Genomic DNA, 16716 nt, shown 5'->3' with positions numbered 1-16716 from the left:
ACTGGAGAGAGATAGAAGATAGGAAGACTTTATTATTATCCACCGGAGATAGAGAGAAGATAGGAAGACTTTATTATTATCCACTGGAGATAGAGAGAAGATAGGAAGACTTTATTATTATTATCCATCGGAGATAGAGAGAAGATAGGAAGACTTTGTTATTATCCACCGGAGATAGAGAGAAGATAGGAAGACTTTATTATTATCCACCGGAGATAGAGAGAAGATAGGAAGACTTTATTATTATTATCCATCGGAGATAGAGAGAAGATAGGAAGACTTTATTATTATCCACCGGAGATAGAGAGAAGATAGGAAGACTTTATTATTGTCCACCGGAGATAGAGAGAAGATAGGAAGACTTTGTTATTATCCGCCCGAGATAGAGAGAAGATAGGAAGACTTTATTATTATCCGTCGGAGATAGAGAGAAGATAGGAAGACTTTGTTATTATCCACCGGAGATAGAGAGAAGATAGGAAGACTTTATTATTATCCGTCGGAGATAGAGAGAAGATAGGAAGACTTTGTTATTATCCACCGGAGATAGAGAGAAGATAGGAAGACTTTATTATTATTGTCCACCGGAGATAGAGAGAAGATAGGAAGACTTTATTATTATTATCCACCGGAGATAGAGAGAAGATAGGAAGACTTTGTTATTATCCACCGGAGATAGAGAGAAGATAGGAAGACTTTATTATTATCCATCGGAGATAGAGAGAAGATAGGAAGACTTTGTTATTATCAACCGGAGATAGAGAGAAGATAGGAAGACTTTGTTATTATCAACCGGAGATAGAGAGAAGATAGGAAGACTTTATTATTATTATCCACCGGAGATAGAGAGAAGATAGGAAGACTTTATTATTGTCCACCGGAGATAGAGAGAAGATAGGAAGACTTTATTATTGTCCACCGAGAAGATAGGAAGACTTTATTATTGTCCACCGGAGATAGAGAGAAGATAGGAAGACTTTATTATTATTATCCACCGGAGATAGAGAGAAGATAGGAAGACTTTATTATTATCCACCGGAGATAGAGAGAAGATAGGAAGACTTTATTATTATCCACAGGAGATAGAGAGAAGATAGGAAGACTTTATTATTATCCACCGGAGATAGAGAGAAGATAGGAAGACTTTATTATTATCCACCGGAGATAGAGAGAAGATAGGAAGACTTTGTTATTGTCCACTGGAGATAGAGAGAAGATAGGAAGACTTTATTATTATTATCCATCGGAGATAGAGAGAAGATAGGAAGACTTTGTTATTATCCACCGGAGATAGAGAGAAGATAGGAAGACTTTGTTATTATCCACCTGAGATAGAGAGAAGATAGGAAGACTTTGTTATTATCCACCGGAGATAGAGAGAAGATAGGAAGAAGACTTTGTTATTATCCACCTGAGATAGAGAGAAGATAGGAAGACTTTGTTATTATCCACCGGAGATAGAGAGAAGATAGGAAGACTTTGTTATTATCCACCGGAGATAGAGAGAAGATAGGAAGACTTTGTTATTATCCACCGGAGATAGAGAGAAGATAGGAAGAAGACTTTGTTATTGTCCACCGGAGATAGAGAGAAGATTTTTTTACAGTTTCTGAAATGTTACCACTTTTTTGATAAATGTTACCGCTTTTACTAGATTTTTTAAAAACCTTTTTTTTTTTTTTTTTTTTAGAAATTTCACCACTTTTTCTAGATTTAAAAAAACAAACTTTGAGAAATTTTACCAGTTTCTTCTAGAACTGTTTTTTAAGAAATGTTACCACTTTTTGATAAATTGACCCCATTTTTCTAGAAAATTTTACTTTATATTATTTATTTATTAAATTTTCGAGAAATCTTACCACTTTTTTCTAGATTTTTTAAACACTTTTTTGGAGAATTTTTAGCACTTTTGCTAGATTAAAAAAAAACTAAATAATTTTAACAGTTTCTTCTAGAATTTTTAAAAACCTTTTTTTGAGAAATGTTACCACTTTTTCTAGATTTAAAAAAAAAACTGAGAAATTTTACCAGTTTATTCTAAAAAAAATTTAAACCATTCTTTGAGAAATCTTACCACTTTCAGCTCTGAAATTCTTTAAAATGATTATTCCTTTTTCCATGTGCATCTTATTGGTCAATATTAGTAACCCATCTATTTATTCATTCTATTTATTGACTACTGATCCTTGATGACACTGTATTCTAGTTATTCATTCTACCTTATAGCTTATCTATGTTATTGTGGGTACTTGTGTCTTTACATGTCAGTATGCGAGCTGCTCCAACCAGTTGCCCCTGGTGGGATTAATACAGTTGTCTTATCTGTATCTGTATCTATCTTGAATGTTTTGCATATCTAGTCGCTAAAAGTAACTAAATCAGGGTATATTTCATCCCTTCTTCTTCCTTCCTTGAACAAATCTGTTCCCTCCCTCCATCTTTATTTCCTTCTTTTTTCCCTTCCTTCCTTCCTTCCCTTCGTCCTTACTTCTTCATTCCCTTTTGACCCGATTGACCCAATCTGTTCCCTCTCTCCTTCTACCTTTCCTTCCTTTTTCCCTTCCTTCTTTCCTCCCATCTTTCCCTTTATCTATTTCTAGATCTGTCAATTTGTAATTAGTAGAACAATAGTGTGACTGCTGAAGCAGTCACACTATTGTTCTTCTGTTTGGCCATTTTCTTCCGCCTTTTTACGGTCTTCTTCTAGTCCTTCATACTTTGTGCTATTTCAACAATTCATATATCAAAACGTGCAGCTTTTTTTGAACTTTATCGGCATTACTTTTCTCTTTTTAACTATTTATACTTTTTAAAATATTTAACTTTTTCACAAAAAATCTCACATTCATCAAAGTCTCAACCTCTCTTCTTCACAACTCCACTGTAGTGTAGGGGTTAGGGTGGATGCTTGCCAACCCTAAGGTCACTGGTTCGAATCCAAGGGAAGAACTCTTGTTATGTTATGTTGAATTCTGCTCTCCTCCCCCGCCTTCAATTGGTTACAGGTGTTTGTTATCTCCTTGATTACTCATACCAGTTTGCAGCACATCATCACATTACAATGAATGACAACAGTTCTGAAAGCAGTGTGCTCTCTGTAGCCGAGTGGCAGAGTAAAGGTTTAGTGATCATATGGTCATGGGTTCGATTCCTGCCTCAGTCTTTTCACTTCATTGCTTGACTTTTGATTCCAATTATTCAGCTGTCATTGGACAGTCTTTGATTCCTCATAGTATAAAGCTCATTGTAACTCAGGTTCTCTGTGGCCATATGGTTAGTGCTCAGCCTGAAATTCACAGACATTTTCATTCTAAGTCATTCAAGCTTGACTCTCAAGCTTTCTTGATGTTGACAGTGTGCAGATCATTAACAGACAACAGTCTCTGCAACTGTGTGTGCACCGTGGCCTAGAGGCAGAGTGGAAGTCTACTGACCATGAGGATGTGGGTTCGATTCTGACCTTGGTCAAACATTTGTATGGTGATCACAGCTTGCACTATTTGCTAATTCTGCAACAGCGTTCAGTTGCTATCAGCAGTCACACCATTTCCATTCTTGGAAATGCTTTTTCTAGTTTAATTTATTTTTTCCTTTTTCATTATGTAAACTTTTTTTTGAATTTTTTTACTAATTCAGTATCTTTAATTTTTCTATGTTAATTTGTCTTTCTTTTTGTTGTTCTTTGCTGTTGTTGTTTTTTCATAGGGGAGGTATTTTTATAAGCCTTTTTTGCCTTCTACCTCTCCTGCACAATGTTTAATTTGACTATTTTCATTGTTTATGCAGGTTTTATAATGTGCAAATAAAAAAACTAAAACTAAAACTAGATGCGTATCTGTCAGGCCTCATCCCAGCTCACCTTGTGTGTGAAGTCCCTGAAGGTCGTGACCTTGGCGTGCAGCGAGGCGGGCGGCGTGCGGTGCAGCGTGGCGCTCCGGCCGGCGCTCCGGACGCCCAGCCGGTGGCGCACCAGGAAGCCGACGGCCCAGTCGTAGGAGATCCTGAAGGAGTCGCTGAAGCCGCCCTTCTTCTTCAGCGTGGAGGCCTTGTGGAAGAAGCTGCTCTCCGTGATGGGAAGCTGCTGCTCGCGCATCGACAGCAGCCAGGCCACCATGCGCTCCTCGCCGAGCTCCGAGCGCTCCGGCTGCTCCGACCGCTCCGACCGCCGCACACGCCTCCGAGCCTCCGACATCCACGACCGGATCAGCTGCAGCTCCGTGGAGAAGACGCGTGAGGCCTGATGGGAGAAAAAAAAAAACATTCACATAAGTATCGCAATATTTTATTTGACAATTTTTAAACCAATATTTACTGGTTTAAAGGGACAACCAGGAGTTTCTCCAGCGGCAGAACGAAAAATTCTGCGACAATAAAAAAGTCTGATATTAATGTGGATGAATCTCCGTTACCACTTGTTAATGGTCCATTTTAGATAAATCTATGGTTTTGTCTCTATGGTTATTTTGTTATTATTAGTGGTGGTGGAAATGCTGGGCGAGCCGACCAGCGTTTCTTTACTTTCGGTTTCGTGGCGAGTCATGAGAATAACGCCGCCGAATCAAGCTTGATTTTAAACAGACATTTGCAGGGTTAAGCTTAAAACAAATGTGTATCTCTGTTGCAGGTGTAAAAGTATGGCATTCACAAAGCAGGGAACTGAAAAGTTGTACAAGTATGTCTCAGTTTGAGAAAATGTTTGAAAAAGAAAAGATAAGCATCTACAAAGAAGAAGAAGGAGAAAGAAAAAGATAGATAGACGAGTGGTGTCTACCGTCATTTTGTTTGTTTTCTTGTCATTACTATGTTTCATCATTCTTAATATTTTGAAACAGAGACTAATATTGGTGTTGATAGTAAGCCAATGTAATTATAATAACAGAGAGGAGCAGCTACTATAAGTTTTCTTCATCCTGCTCCTTTTCATTCATGGTGACAATGTGTACATTATGTAAATATGTGCAACCATGTGAGAATGTAAACCATGAATGAAATAAATCGAAATGAAATAAATATATGTATATACGTATTGTGCAATGTGCATTTGTTCGCCTTTTTTACATACAGAGAGTCCAGAAATGTGGTTCCTGGAATAGTCTGTAGACAATCATAACCATTCAACTGTTTCACTGGTGTTAAAAATGCTAACTAACTAAAAATCCAGAAAATCAGCAATATCGTAGAATCGCAATTTAAATCGAATCGGCATCCCAAAGAATCGTAGCAGAATGGAACGGGGAGAAAAGCGTGTTGTCCCATCCCTACCTGACGAAGTCCGTCACACAGAGCGAACATGATGATCCTCAGCTGCCGGGCGGTCAGCGAGTCCTCGCGCTCCTTCGTGGCGGCCGACAGGTCGGCGGCCGGCGCGGCCACGGCGAGGTTGTGGTTGTGGCTGTGGCTGTTTGGTGTTTTTATCGGCAGAGGCACCGGATGTTTGACGTCTCTGAAAACGTCCTCCTTCGTGTCTTCGTTTCCCTCCACGTCCATGTCGTCCAGATCGTCCTCTGGCTCGTCGTCGGAGAAGTCCATGTCCTCCACGGGCGCCATGGCCTCGTCCACGCCGTCCGCCACCTCGTTCATCTCCACGGCGCCGCTGCAGCACGGAGAGCCAGAGGATCAATACGGCTGAACATCATCCACCAGACGCCACGCAACTCAAACATTAAAACAAGTCTTTACCTTATTCTGTCCTTCACAAATCCAACCTTCGTCGATCCTGTTAAAAAAATCAATTGACACAAATTAGAACGCGGACCCCCATTGGACAACATTTAGAAACAAACACCAGAAATACACAAATAATCAATGTACGTTTAAATTAGGGGTGCATTTTTTAAAGATTATAGAGAAATTTCTTGAAAAAAGTGGTAAGATTTAAGTTTTTTGAAAAATTGAGAAAATAATTCTAGAAAAAAAGCAAAAAAAAAGTGGTAAGATTTCGCAAAAACTTTTAGAAAAATGTGGCACAATTTCTCCCTCAAAAAAAGGGGCAAACAATAATACAAAAAGGGGTAATAAAAAAAGATTAAAAAAAAACATTTAAAAAGTGATAACATTTCTGAAAAAAAAAGTACATTTTTGAAAGATTATAAAGAAATTTCTGGAAAAAAGTGGTAAAATTTCTCAAAGGAATTCTAGAAAAAGCAAAAAAGTGGTAAGATTTTGCAAAAAATTGTAGAAAATTTCTCTCTCAAAAAAAGGGGCAAACAATAACACAAAAATGGGTAAAAAAAAAAAAAAAAACAAGTAAAAAGAAAAATTAAGAAGAAACTGGTAAAATAAAAAAAAATAAAATAAAAAAGTCAAACAATAATTAAAAAAGTGATCAAATTCTAGGAAAAGTGGTAAAATTTCCAGAAAACGTAGTGGACCCTTGAACCCTGTCAACCCTCCCACTTTGAGAACCATTGACATTTACTTTAGTTAGATAGTTTTGTTGTACTGGGTATACTGAAGTATTTATACTGAGTAAACCTGAGTATCACATAGACTACACCACTGAGTTGTTCCTTATTGTGAAACTCTGGAAGCATCAACGCTCCTGTTTCTGTCCAACAGGAGAAGAGTGTGAAACAGCCTGAGCTCTGTTTAACGGGAGTAAATCCAGGATTAGTCAACAACTCTCACACAGAACAGAACCAAACCAAACTCCATCTGGAGAAACATTTCCCACTGGTTCTGTTGTTGGGGGGGAACTCTGTGTTTCACATCATTACTCACTCTCCATTCCTCTGCCAATACAAATCCAGCATGGCCGCCACGCTGGGCCCGGAGGATAATGTGAGGAATGTGAACTCAGAGCTACGGTGAGCTCGATACGGTCTGAGACGCTCAACTGAAATTCTCCTTTGGGCTGTAAATGTATAAATGTGCCGAGTTGGTTGGGAATGAAAAGCTGCTGTTTCTCCGGTTTCGCTTGTTTTCTTCTCTCAGAGGCCAGAACGTACACAGCGCTGTGTTTTAGAGAATCTGTGGCTGCAGCTTCATGATGCTGAGCTGATTGTTTGTATAGAAACATAAATAAACTGATTTATGAAACCCAACAGTTTGTGATTGTTAACTGTTGTGAACTCTCCCTCGGTCTGTGACCTCTGAGCCGAGGTGAACATGACACCGAGGTTTCTGTCGTCTGTTTGGACCTGAAGGTCTCTAGAGCAGCGGTTCTCAACGTGAGGTCTGGGGACCCACGGGGGTCCTTGAGAGGGTTCAAAGGGTCCACAACTTTTTCTTGAAAATGTAACACTTTTTTCTAGAATTAAAAAAAAATAAAAAATATTTTTGCTAAATTTTACCACTTTTTCTAGATAAAAAAAAAAAAACTACTACCAGTTTCTGAAATGTTACCACTTTTTTGATAAATGTACCACTTTTTTCAAAAGTTTTTTAAACTTTATATTATTTATTTATTAATTTTTCTAGAAATCTTACCATTTTTCTAGATTTTTTAAAAACCTTTTTTTGAGAAATGTTACCAGTTTCTTCTAGAATTTTTAAAAACCTTTATTTTGAGAAATTTGACAATTTTTTCTAGATTTAAAAAAAAAAATGGATAAATTTTACCAGTTTCTGAAATCTTGCCACTTTTACTAGATTTTTTAAAAACCTTTTTTTTGTAGAAATTCTACCACTTTTTCTAAATTTTTAAAAAGAACCTTAAGAAATTTTACCAGTTTCTTTTAGAATTTTTTTTAAAACAGTTTTTTTGAGAAATGTTATCACTTTTTTGATAAATTTACCACTTTTTTCTAGAAAATATTTTACTTTATATTATTTATTTATTCATTTTTCTGGAAAAACTTACCACTTTTTTCTATAATTTTTTTCAACCTTTTTTTTGAGAAATTTTACCACTTTTTCTAGATTTTCTTTTTTTAAACTAAGACATTTTACCAGTTTCTTATAGAATTTAAAAAAAAAACATTTTTTTGAGAAATTTTACCACTTTTTCTAAATTAAAAAAAACAAACTTTGAGAAACTTTACCAGTTTCTTCTAGAATTTTTTTAAACCTTTTTTTGGGAGGGAAATTTTACCACTTTTTCTAGATTTTTAAAAAGAACTTTGAGAAATGTTACCAGTTTCTTCTAGAATTTTTTAAAACCATTTTTTGAGAAATCTTACCACTTTCAGCTTTGAAATTCTTTAAAATGATTATTCTTTTTTCCATGTGCATCTTATTGGTCAATATTAGTAACCCATCTATTTATTCATTCTATTCATTGACTACTGATCCTTGATGACACTGTATTCTAGTTATTGTATTCATTCTACCTTATAGCTTATCTATGTTATTGTGGGTACTTGTGTCTTTACATGTCAGTATGCGAGCTGCTCCAACCAGTTGCCCCTGGTGGGATTAATAAAGTTGTCTTATCTGTATCTGTAAAATAAAATAAAATAAAAAGTAAAAGCATCCGCTGTGACCTCTGGTGTTGGGCGAGAGGCCGTGGAACTCCCAGAAGCAGCCGGGCTGCTTGCAGAGGTTGGCCTTGCAGACCATGCAGCCGTACACGCTCTCGTGCCGGATGCTCTTCAGGTTGCAGTTCTTGCACCTCTTGGAGATGGAGCTGATCTTCACCATGCGGTGCCGCTGCTTCACCGGCTGCTGCTCCGCCGCCGCCTCGGTCTTCGGCTTCGTCCCGCGGGACCCGGCGATCTCCATCGTCTCAAAGTACTTCTGGGCGCACTTGGCCAGCTGGTTGCCCAGGCGCTTGCGGAAGTTGACCTGCGTGAAGAGTCCGTCAAAAGAGTTTAAACATTTTTAAAAAGCCAAACAATGGTTAAAGTAAAAATAGTATAGTAAATAGTAAAAAGTTTTTTTTTAAATTGAGAAGAAACTGGTAAAATTACTCAAGAATTCTAGAAATAGTGGCAAAATATTTCAAAATATTATAGAAAAATGTGGTAAAAAAAAAAAAAAGGGGGGGCAAACAATAATACAAAAAGGGGTAAAAATTTCTTTAAAAAATAGTAAAAAGTAGAACAGAAAATTTGAGAAAAAACTGGTAACATTTCTCAAAAAAATTCTAGTTGCCCAGACGCTTGCGGAAGTTGACCTGCGTGAAGAGTCCGTCAAAAGAGTTTAAACATTTTTAAAAAGTCAAACAATAATAAAAAAAAGTGGTTAAAGTAAAAATAGTTTAGTAAATAGTAAAAAGTTTTTTTTTTAAATTGAGAAGAAACTGGTAAAATTACTCAAGAATTCTAGAAATAGTGGCAAAATCTTTCAAAATATTATAGAAAAATGTGGTAAAAAAAAAAAAAAAGGGGGGCAAACAATAATACAAAAAGGGGTAAAAATTTCTTTAAAAAATAGTAAAAAGTAGAACGAGCCGGTGCATATTCTCATTTTTCCAGGTCATAGTATTTCAAAGGAGGTTAAATCGAAAGCAATGATGAAGCCTCTTGGATGAGAGGTGAAACGTCTTCCTAGACAAATAACTAAGTCCAGTTGCTTTCCATTTAACCTCCTTTGAAAGAAAAAAAAAAGTAGAACAGAAAATTTGAGAAAAAACTGGTAAAATTTCTCAAAAAAATTCTAGTTGCCCAGACGCTTGCGGAAGTTGCCCTGAGTCCGTCAAAAGAGTTTAAACATTTTTAAAAGGTCAAACAATAATAAAAAAAAGTGGTTAAAGTAAAAATAGTATAGTAAATAGTAAAAAAAAATTTTTTAATTGAGAAGAAACTGGTAAAATTACTCAAGAATTCTAGAAATAGTGGCAAAATCTTTCGAAATATTATAGAAAAATGTGGTAAAAAAAAAAAAGGGGGGGGCAAACAATAATACAAAAAGGGGTAAAAATTTCTTTAAAAAAAAAAAAAAAAAGGAAAAAATTGTCAAACAATAATTAAAAAAGGGGTAAAAGTAAAAATAGTATATAGTAAACATTAAAAAAAAATTTAAATTGAGAAGAAACTGGTAAAATTACTAGAAAATGTGGTAAAATTTCTCAAAAAAAGGGGGGGGGGCAAACAATAACACAAAAAGGGGTAAAAAGTAGAACAGAAAATTCTAGAAAAAACTGGTAAAATTTCTCAAAAACATTCTAGTAGCCGAGGCGCTTGCGGATGTTGACCTGCGTGAAGAGTCCGTCCTGCACCCAGACGGGCGGGTTTTCCTTGCGGCTCTCGCGCAGCACGATGAAGGCGTTGACGATGCTGACGTTGACCAGGAACCAGAAGAGGCTGCGCCAGTGGCGGTCCTGGGGCACGCCGCCCAGCGGGTTGCACGCCAGCAGCTGCTTGCAGATGTCCACGCCGCGCATGTTCTCCTGCAGCAGCCGGAAGGCCATGGGCCGCTCGATGGGGTCCAGACCGCCCACCTGAAGATAGGAAGGTAAGATTATACTTTATTACACTGTAGTACATACATGGGCATTTTACGGCCCGCGGGCCACACCCGGCCCGCATGCCGTCTCAATCCGGCCCGCGAGCCGAAGTGCGAGCCGAACTGCTATTATGACCCGATTGCTTTTATTACGTTGATGCGCACTAATCAGCTGTCTGAAACAGTGACAGCCCTGTTAGAACAGGAGCCTGCACATCGCAGACAGAAAGTAACAACATAACCTCCTCCAGGTAGAAGACAGTGATGAACGGCTGCTCAGTCTCTTTCTCTGTCTGACACCGGAGCTCCAACGGAGGAGGGAGAGCAGCCGCTCTGGTGCAGCTTTTCTCCACAGCGGAGTTTCTGATCACCGCGACCCTGTCAGCGGGAGACCGCGGGACCGGTCCGGTGTTTCACAACCCTCCGTCAGCCGAACCATGTCATAACTTCTGACGGTTACAAAGCCCCATCACGGCACCTAATTATTAGAAAACTGTGATTAAAAGAGCATTTTATGAGATCGCTGGGTTTTCTGACGTGATCGACCATATGACTGATTGTAGCCACGTGCGTCTAAGCCTCCATCCACCAATGGCTACGCTTGTAATCAAATCACTCTCTTTTTTCATGTTGGTGCTGTTAGGCAGGAGCAAATGAGTATTGTGTTTCTTCGTAAATAAAAGGTTATCTACATACAAATAGAACAGTCTCACTGAATCAGAACTGAAAAGGATCTGAGTGCTTAATTATAATATCCAGGTGTCTGTGAACATTATTAATTGGTGCAGTCATTTATGGTCAGTAAGTTTTGATAAAACAATCTGCCTTGAGTCCATATTTATATCATACTAATAGAGCATGTTTCTTCAGTGATCTGTGATGGATATAAGTTGAAAATGCGATTACATGATTGTGGGCTGTCAGCCTATTGTAATGCCATCATTTCCACCAAATATATGTAGGCTAGTTATATAATATATAATTCAGCAATAAATATTTGATGTTTCAATTTGATTTGGAATCGTGTGGCCCTTCACTCACTTTATCGGAGTCAGTGTGGCCCTCTGGAAAAAATAATTGCCCACCCCTGCTGTAGTATAATGTGTTGTAGTGGGTAAACTGCTTTTTAGGTGGTAAACTGTTCATACTTGTATCACATAGACGCTGCTTCTCTAACTGTTTTATATCAAGGAATTAGACCACGGACCCACATTGGACAAAACACCAGAAATACAGAAACTATCAATGTACGTTTAAATTAGGCGTAGATTTTAGAAAGATTATAGAGACATTTCTGAGAAAAGATTGAGAAAAAATAGTAAAATTTCTCAAAAAATTATTTCTCTCTCTCAAAAAAAAGGGGCAAACAATAACACAAAAAGGGGTAAAATTTCTAAAAAATAAAATTAAAAAAGTCAAACAATAATTTAAAAAGTGATCAATTTCTCAAAAAAAGTTGAAACATTTCTAGAAAAAAGTGGTAAGATTTCTTTTTAAATAAACAAAAAAAGTTAAGATTTTTTAGAAAAAAGTGGTAAAATTTCTAAAAGAAAAAAGTTAAAAAAAAATTGAGAAAAAACTGGTTTAAATTTCTCATGGGAATTCTAGAAAAAGCAAAAAAGTGGTAAGATTTTGCAAATTTTTTTGAAAATTTCTCTCAAAAAAAGGGGCAAACAATAGCACAAAAAGGGGTAAAAAAAAACAAGTAAAAAAGAAAAAATTGAGAAGAAACTGGTAAAATTTTTCAAAAAAAAAGTCAAACAATAATTAAAGAAGTGATAACATTTCTGGAAAAAAAAGTGAAAAAATTCTAGGAAAAAGTGGTGAAATTTAAATTAAAAAAAGTCCAACAATTTTTAAAAAAGTGGTAAAAGTATATAGTAAAAAGTAAAAATTTTTTTTTTAATTGAGAAGAAACTGGTAAAATTACTCAAGAATTCTAGAAAAAGTGGTGGAATTTCTCAAAAATAGGGGGGCAAACAATAATACAAAAGGGGTAAACATTCTTTAAAAAATTTTTGTAAAAAGTAGAACAGAAAAATTGAGAAGAAACTGGTAAAAATTCTAGGAAAAGTGGTAAAATTTAAAAAAAAAAAAAAAAAAAAATGAAAACAATAATTAAAAAAGTGAAAAAATTGTAGGAAAAAGTGGTAAAATGTGAATAAAAAGTAGTGGACCCCCTTGAACCCTGTCAACCCTCCCACTTTGAGAACCATTGACATTTACTTTAGTTAGATAGTTTTGTTGTACTGGCTACACTGAAGTATTTATGTATTTACAGTGTGTATACTGAGTAAACCTGAGTATCACAGACTACACCACTGCTCCAAGATAAACAGAAGCTCAGATATTTCTAGTTAGAGCCGTGTAGACTCTGGTCACCTTGGTCTGGGACCTCCTCCACACCGTGTCTGGTTGTCCCGGTGCAGTAAACCTGATAGTTAGAGCCTAGTAGAGCCTAGTAGAGCCTAGTAGAGTCTAGTTAGAGCCTAGTAGAGCCTAGTAGAGCCTAGTAGAGTCTAGTTAGAGCCTAGTAGAGCCTAGTAGAGCCTAGTAGAGTCTAGTTAGAGCCTAGTAGAGCCTAGTAGAGCCTAGTAGAGCCTAGTTAGAGCCTAGTAGAGCCTAGTAGAGCCTAGTAGAGCCTAGTTAGAGCCTAGTAGAGCCTAGTAGAGCCTAGTAGAGCCTAGTTAGAGCCTAGTAGAGCCTAGTAGAGCCTAGTAGAGTAGCCTATATGGTCACCTTGGTCTGGGACCTCCTCCACACCGTGTCTGGCTGCCCCGGTGCTGAGTAAACCTGATAGTTATATCTCTAGTTAGAGCCTAGTTGAGCCTAGTTCACCTTGGTCACCTGAGTAAACCTGATAGTTATAGCCCAGTAGAGTATCCTATATGGTCACCTTGGTCTGGGACCTCCTCCACACCGTGTCGGGTTGTCCCGGAGCAGTAAACCTGATAGTTGGAGCCTAGTTGAGTCTAGTTAGAGCCTAGTTAGAGCCCAGTAGAGCCTAGTAGAGTCTAGTTCACCTTGGTCTGGGACCTCCTCCACACCGTGTCTGGTTGCCCCGGTGCTGAGTAAACCTGATAGTTAGAGCCCAGTAGAGTAGCCTATATGGTCACCTTGGTCTGGGACCTCCTCCACACCGTGTCGGGCTGTCCCGGAGCAGTAAACCTGATAGTTAGAGCCCAGTAGAGCCTAGTTGAGCCTAGTTGAGCCTAGTAGAGTCTAGTTCACCTTGGTCTGGGACCTCCTCCAGACCGTGTCGGGTTGTCCCGGTGCAGTAAACCTGATAGTTAGAGCCCAGTAGAGCCTAGTTGAACCTAGTTAGAGTCTAGTAGAGTATCTGGTCACCTTGGTCTGGGACCTCCTCCACACCATGTCTGGTTGTCCCGGTGCAGTAAACCTGATAGTTATATCTCTAGTTAGAGCCTAGTTGAGCCTAGTAGAGCCTAGTTGAGCCTAGTTCACCTTGGTCACCTGAGTAAACCTGATAGTTATAGCCTAGTAGAGTATCCTATATGGTCACCTTGGTCTGGGACCTCCTCCACACCGTGTCTGGTTGCCCCGGAGCAGTAAACCTGATAGTTATATCTCTAGTTAGAGCCTAGTAGAGCCTAGTTTAGCCTAGTAGAGCCTAGTTCACCTTGGTCTGGGACCTCCTCCACACCGTGTCTGGTTGCCCCGGAGCAGCGTTGGTGGACAGACATCCCATCTCCTTGGCGTCTCTCCAGCGGGTGGCGAGCAGCGGTCCGTAGCGGCGCTGCAGGAAGTCCCCGGGCCGGTGCAGGCGGCCCTCGGCCCACAGCGGGGGGGGCAGGATGGGGCTGTGGGGGGGGAAGGAGCTGCAGGCGTAGACCCCCCGGTCCAGCAGCTGCTGCAGCAGCGGCACCGAGGCCAGAGAGCTGGACAGGAACAGCTGGTGGTGGCGCTCCTCTAGACCCTTCATCAGCTCCAGGACCACGGAGAAGCTCGGGTCCTCTGCTGCTGACGGCCCCGATGCCCCCGATGCCCCCGATGCCCCCGATGCCCCCGATGCCCCCGATGCCCCCGATGCCCCCGATGCCCCCGTCTGGATGAAGAAGCGGTGGCAGTAGCCGGACTTGGAGTCACACAGCAGCCACACCTGGAGCAGCAGGAGGAATAGATTACTCAGTCTGGAGCAGTTACAAGTTGTGTTTCCATCCACCTTTTTTTATTCGCATTTTCAAAAATTGCGAATAAATACTTGGATGGAAACGCCGGAAATTCGAAAAAAGGCAGTAAATGCACATTGGAAGGGTGGATTTGTCAGCGTATCGATTAAAGGAAAATGTGACTTTTTGTGATGGAAACAGATGATGTGAATTGAGGCAGAGTTTGTGGGTGAAGCTGCTGGACTTCACCCAGCGACGCCCCGGTGTCCCAGCTCTCCTCTCTGCACCGCAACACAAACGCTCCGTAACCCATAATCTTTTGTTTAAGACGGTTAAGACGACACAATCACACGCCGTAACATGGTATATGTTATGTAACGTTATCCACCGCTACATGTAATGATGTTTCACCGGCTTCGTATGTAAACAGATGCACATGGAGGAGAGGAGCGTCACCAGAACAGACTGTCACATCCCTACTGTCTTTCTGTGTAAACATCTCATGTTACAACATGAAAACCTGCAGATTATATTCAAGTGCATCCTGTACTGTATGTACAGTATTTTCTTTTAAAATGTAGCTGGTGCAGCTTATACAGGTGCGTCTATAGTCCGGAAAGTAGGTAAATTGTCCATGATGTTGAGTGTCAGCTGAGTGTCAACTGTTGGATACATTCACGCTCTCTTATGACGTAATCTCACGGCGCACCACTCCTCCTCTCCCAATAATCACAAAACACTAATGAATGGAAACGGTCATAAATTCGCATTTGCTTTTTGCGCATTTTCACAAAATCCGCTTTTAAATTCGATACGACTTGGATGGAAACCCAGTTATTGTCAGGCATCCAACAACAACCAATCTACAGTCAATAATAATGATTTTATAAATAAACTACTGGTGTGGTGGTTGTATCTAGGGCTGACCCGATTATCATATTTTGATAATCGAAGCTTCGCGGACATAAAATCGATTTTAATCGAAGCTTCGACGGTCCGGGGGGGTGCGCGATCGTAACGTTGGAGTGGATCCAAGTGGAAGAAGTGGATCTGTTGTTTCTAAAACCATGCTGCACTGCAAAAACTCTACATCTCTCCAAGAATATTTGTCTTATTTCTTGTCAGAATGTCTCATTTCTAGTCAAAACTAATCTCTTTCCACTTAAAGGGACAATGAGGAGTTTTGGAAAGCAAAGTGAAATTCTTGGACCAGCGGAAGACGGCCGTCTTGCCAAAAATGTTTTCATTCATCAAGAATGTAAGTCAGATACCATCGTAGTTCCGACCATAAACGGTAATTTGGCGGCGTTATTCTCATGACTCGCCGGGCAGCGTCCGCAAAACCGAAAGTAAAGAAACGCTGGTCGGCTCGCCCAGCATTTCCACTATTAATTAAAATAACAAAATAACCATAGAGACAAAACTATATATTTATCTAAAATGGAGCCATTAACAAGTGGTAACGTAGATTCATCCACATTAATATCAGACTTTTTATAACCAAATAGAAACTCCTCGTTGGCCCTTTAAAATAAGACTCATCACCTAAAAATGTTTGTCTTATTTCTTGTCAAAATGTCTAATTTCTAGTCAAAACTAATCTCTTTCCACTTAAAATAAGACTCATCATCTAAAAATCAACTTGTTTTTAGATCATTTTCACTTGTTTCAAACTAATTTTCACTTGAAATAAGTAGAAAAATCTGCCAGTGAAAGCCAGTTTTTTGTGTTTGTTATAAGAAAGAAAAACTTGCTCCACTATCAGATTTTTCTACTTATTTCAAGTGAAAATCAGCTTGAAAGAAGTAAAAAGTGTCTAAAAACAAGCTGCTTTTTAATGTGATGAGTCTGATTTTAAGTAGAATGAGATTTGTTTTGACTAGAAATAAGACAAATATTCTTTAGATATTGAGTTTTTGCAGTGTAGATGTGTGTGAGAGCGTTAGTGTGTTGCTCTACCTGTGGCTGAGTCTTGGCGTTGCCCTTGGCGATGCCGGCGGCCTCGTCCTCCTCCAGACTGGGCAGCAGCGCGCGGTCGATGGTCAAGCAGCCGTTGGGCCGGTAGGCGTCCCACATGGCCCCGCCCACCAGCTGCAGCATCGGCCTGAACATCATGATGATGGAATTATTTATTCAGTCTCATCACATAATAGTTACAAACACTATCGGCTAAATAGTGACTGAAAAGGCAGAAGTGTAATGTTTATATTAATGTCTGTCCTACATCCCACATTAAGATACCCAGCATTCTTACTATATG

The 16716-nt window shown here is 39.1% G+C and overlaps 1 protein-coding gene across 1 annotated transcript in view; it reads right to left on the bottom strand.

Moving 5' to 3' along the window:
- The window catches only part of LOC146972853 (uncharacterized), a 72041-nt gene that overhangs the window by 6232 nt on the left and 49093 nt on the right, over positions 1-16716 (bottom strand). The window contains exons 19-25 of the mRNA XM_085803193.1: positions 16416-16560; positions 13967-14446; positions 10076-10321; positions 8424-8724; positions 5680-5716; positions 5263-5593; positions 3860-4237 (exon numbers count right to left, since the gene is read on the bottom strand). Of these exons, the coding sequence (XP_085659319.1) occupies positions 3860-4237; positions 5263-5593; positions 5680-5716; positions 8424-8724; positions 10076-10321; positions 13967-14446; positions 16416-16560 (1918 nt within the window). The remainder of the gene's footprint in view (positions 1-3859; positions 4238-5262; positions 5594-5679; positions 5717-8423; positions 8725-10075; positions 10322-13966; positions 14447-16415; positions 16561-16716) is intronic.

The sequence above is a fragment of the Trachurus japonicus genome, chromosome 16, assembly GCF_045865225.1.
Source record: "Trachurus japonicus isolate A0001 chromosome 16, Traja_1.0".
NCBI classification, from domain to species: domain Eukaryota; kingdom Metazoa; phylum Chordata; class Actinopteri; order Carangiformes; family Carangidae; genus Trachurus; species Trachurus japonicus.
Note: the sequence above shows the minus strand (reverse complement) of the source record. Positions and strands in the feature narration are given on the sequence as shown.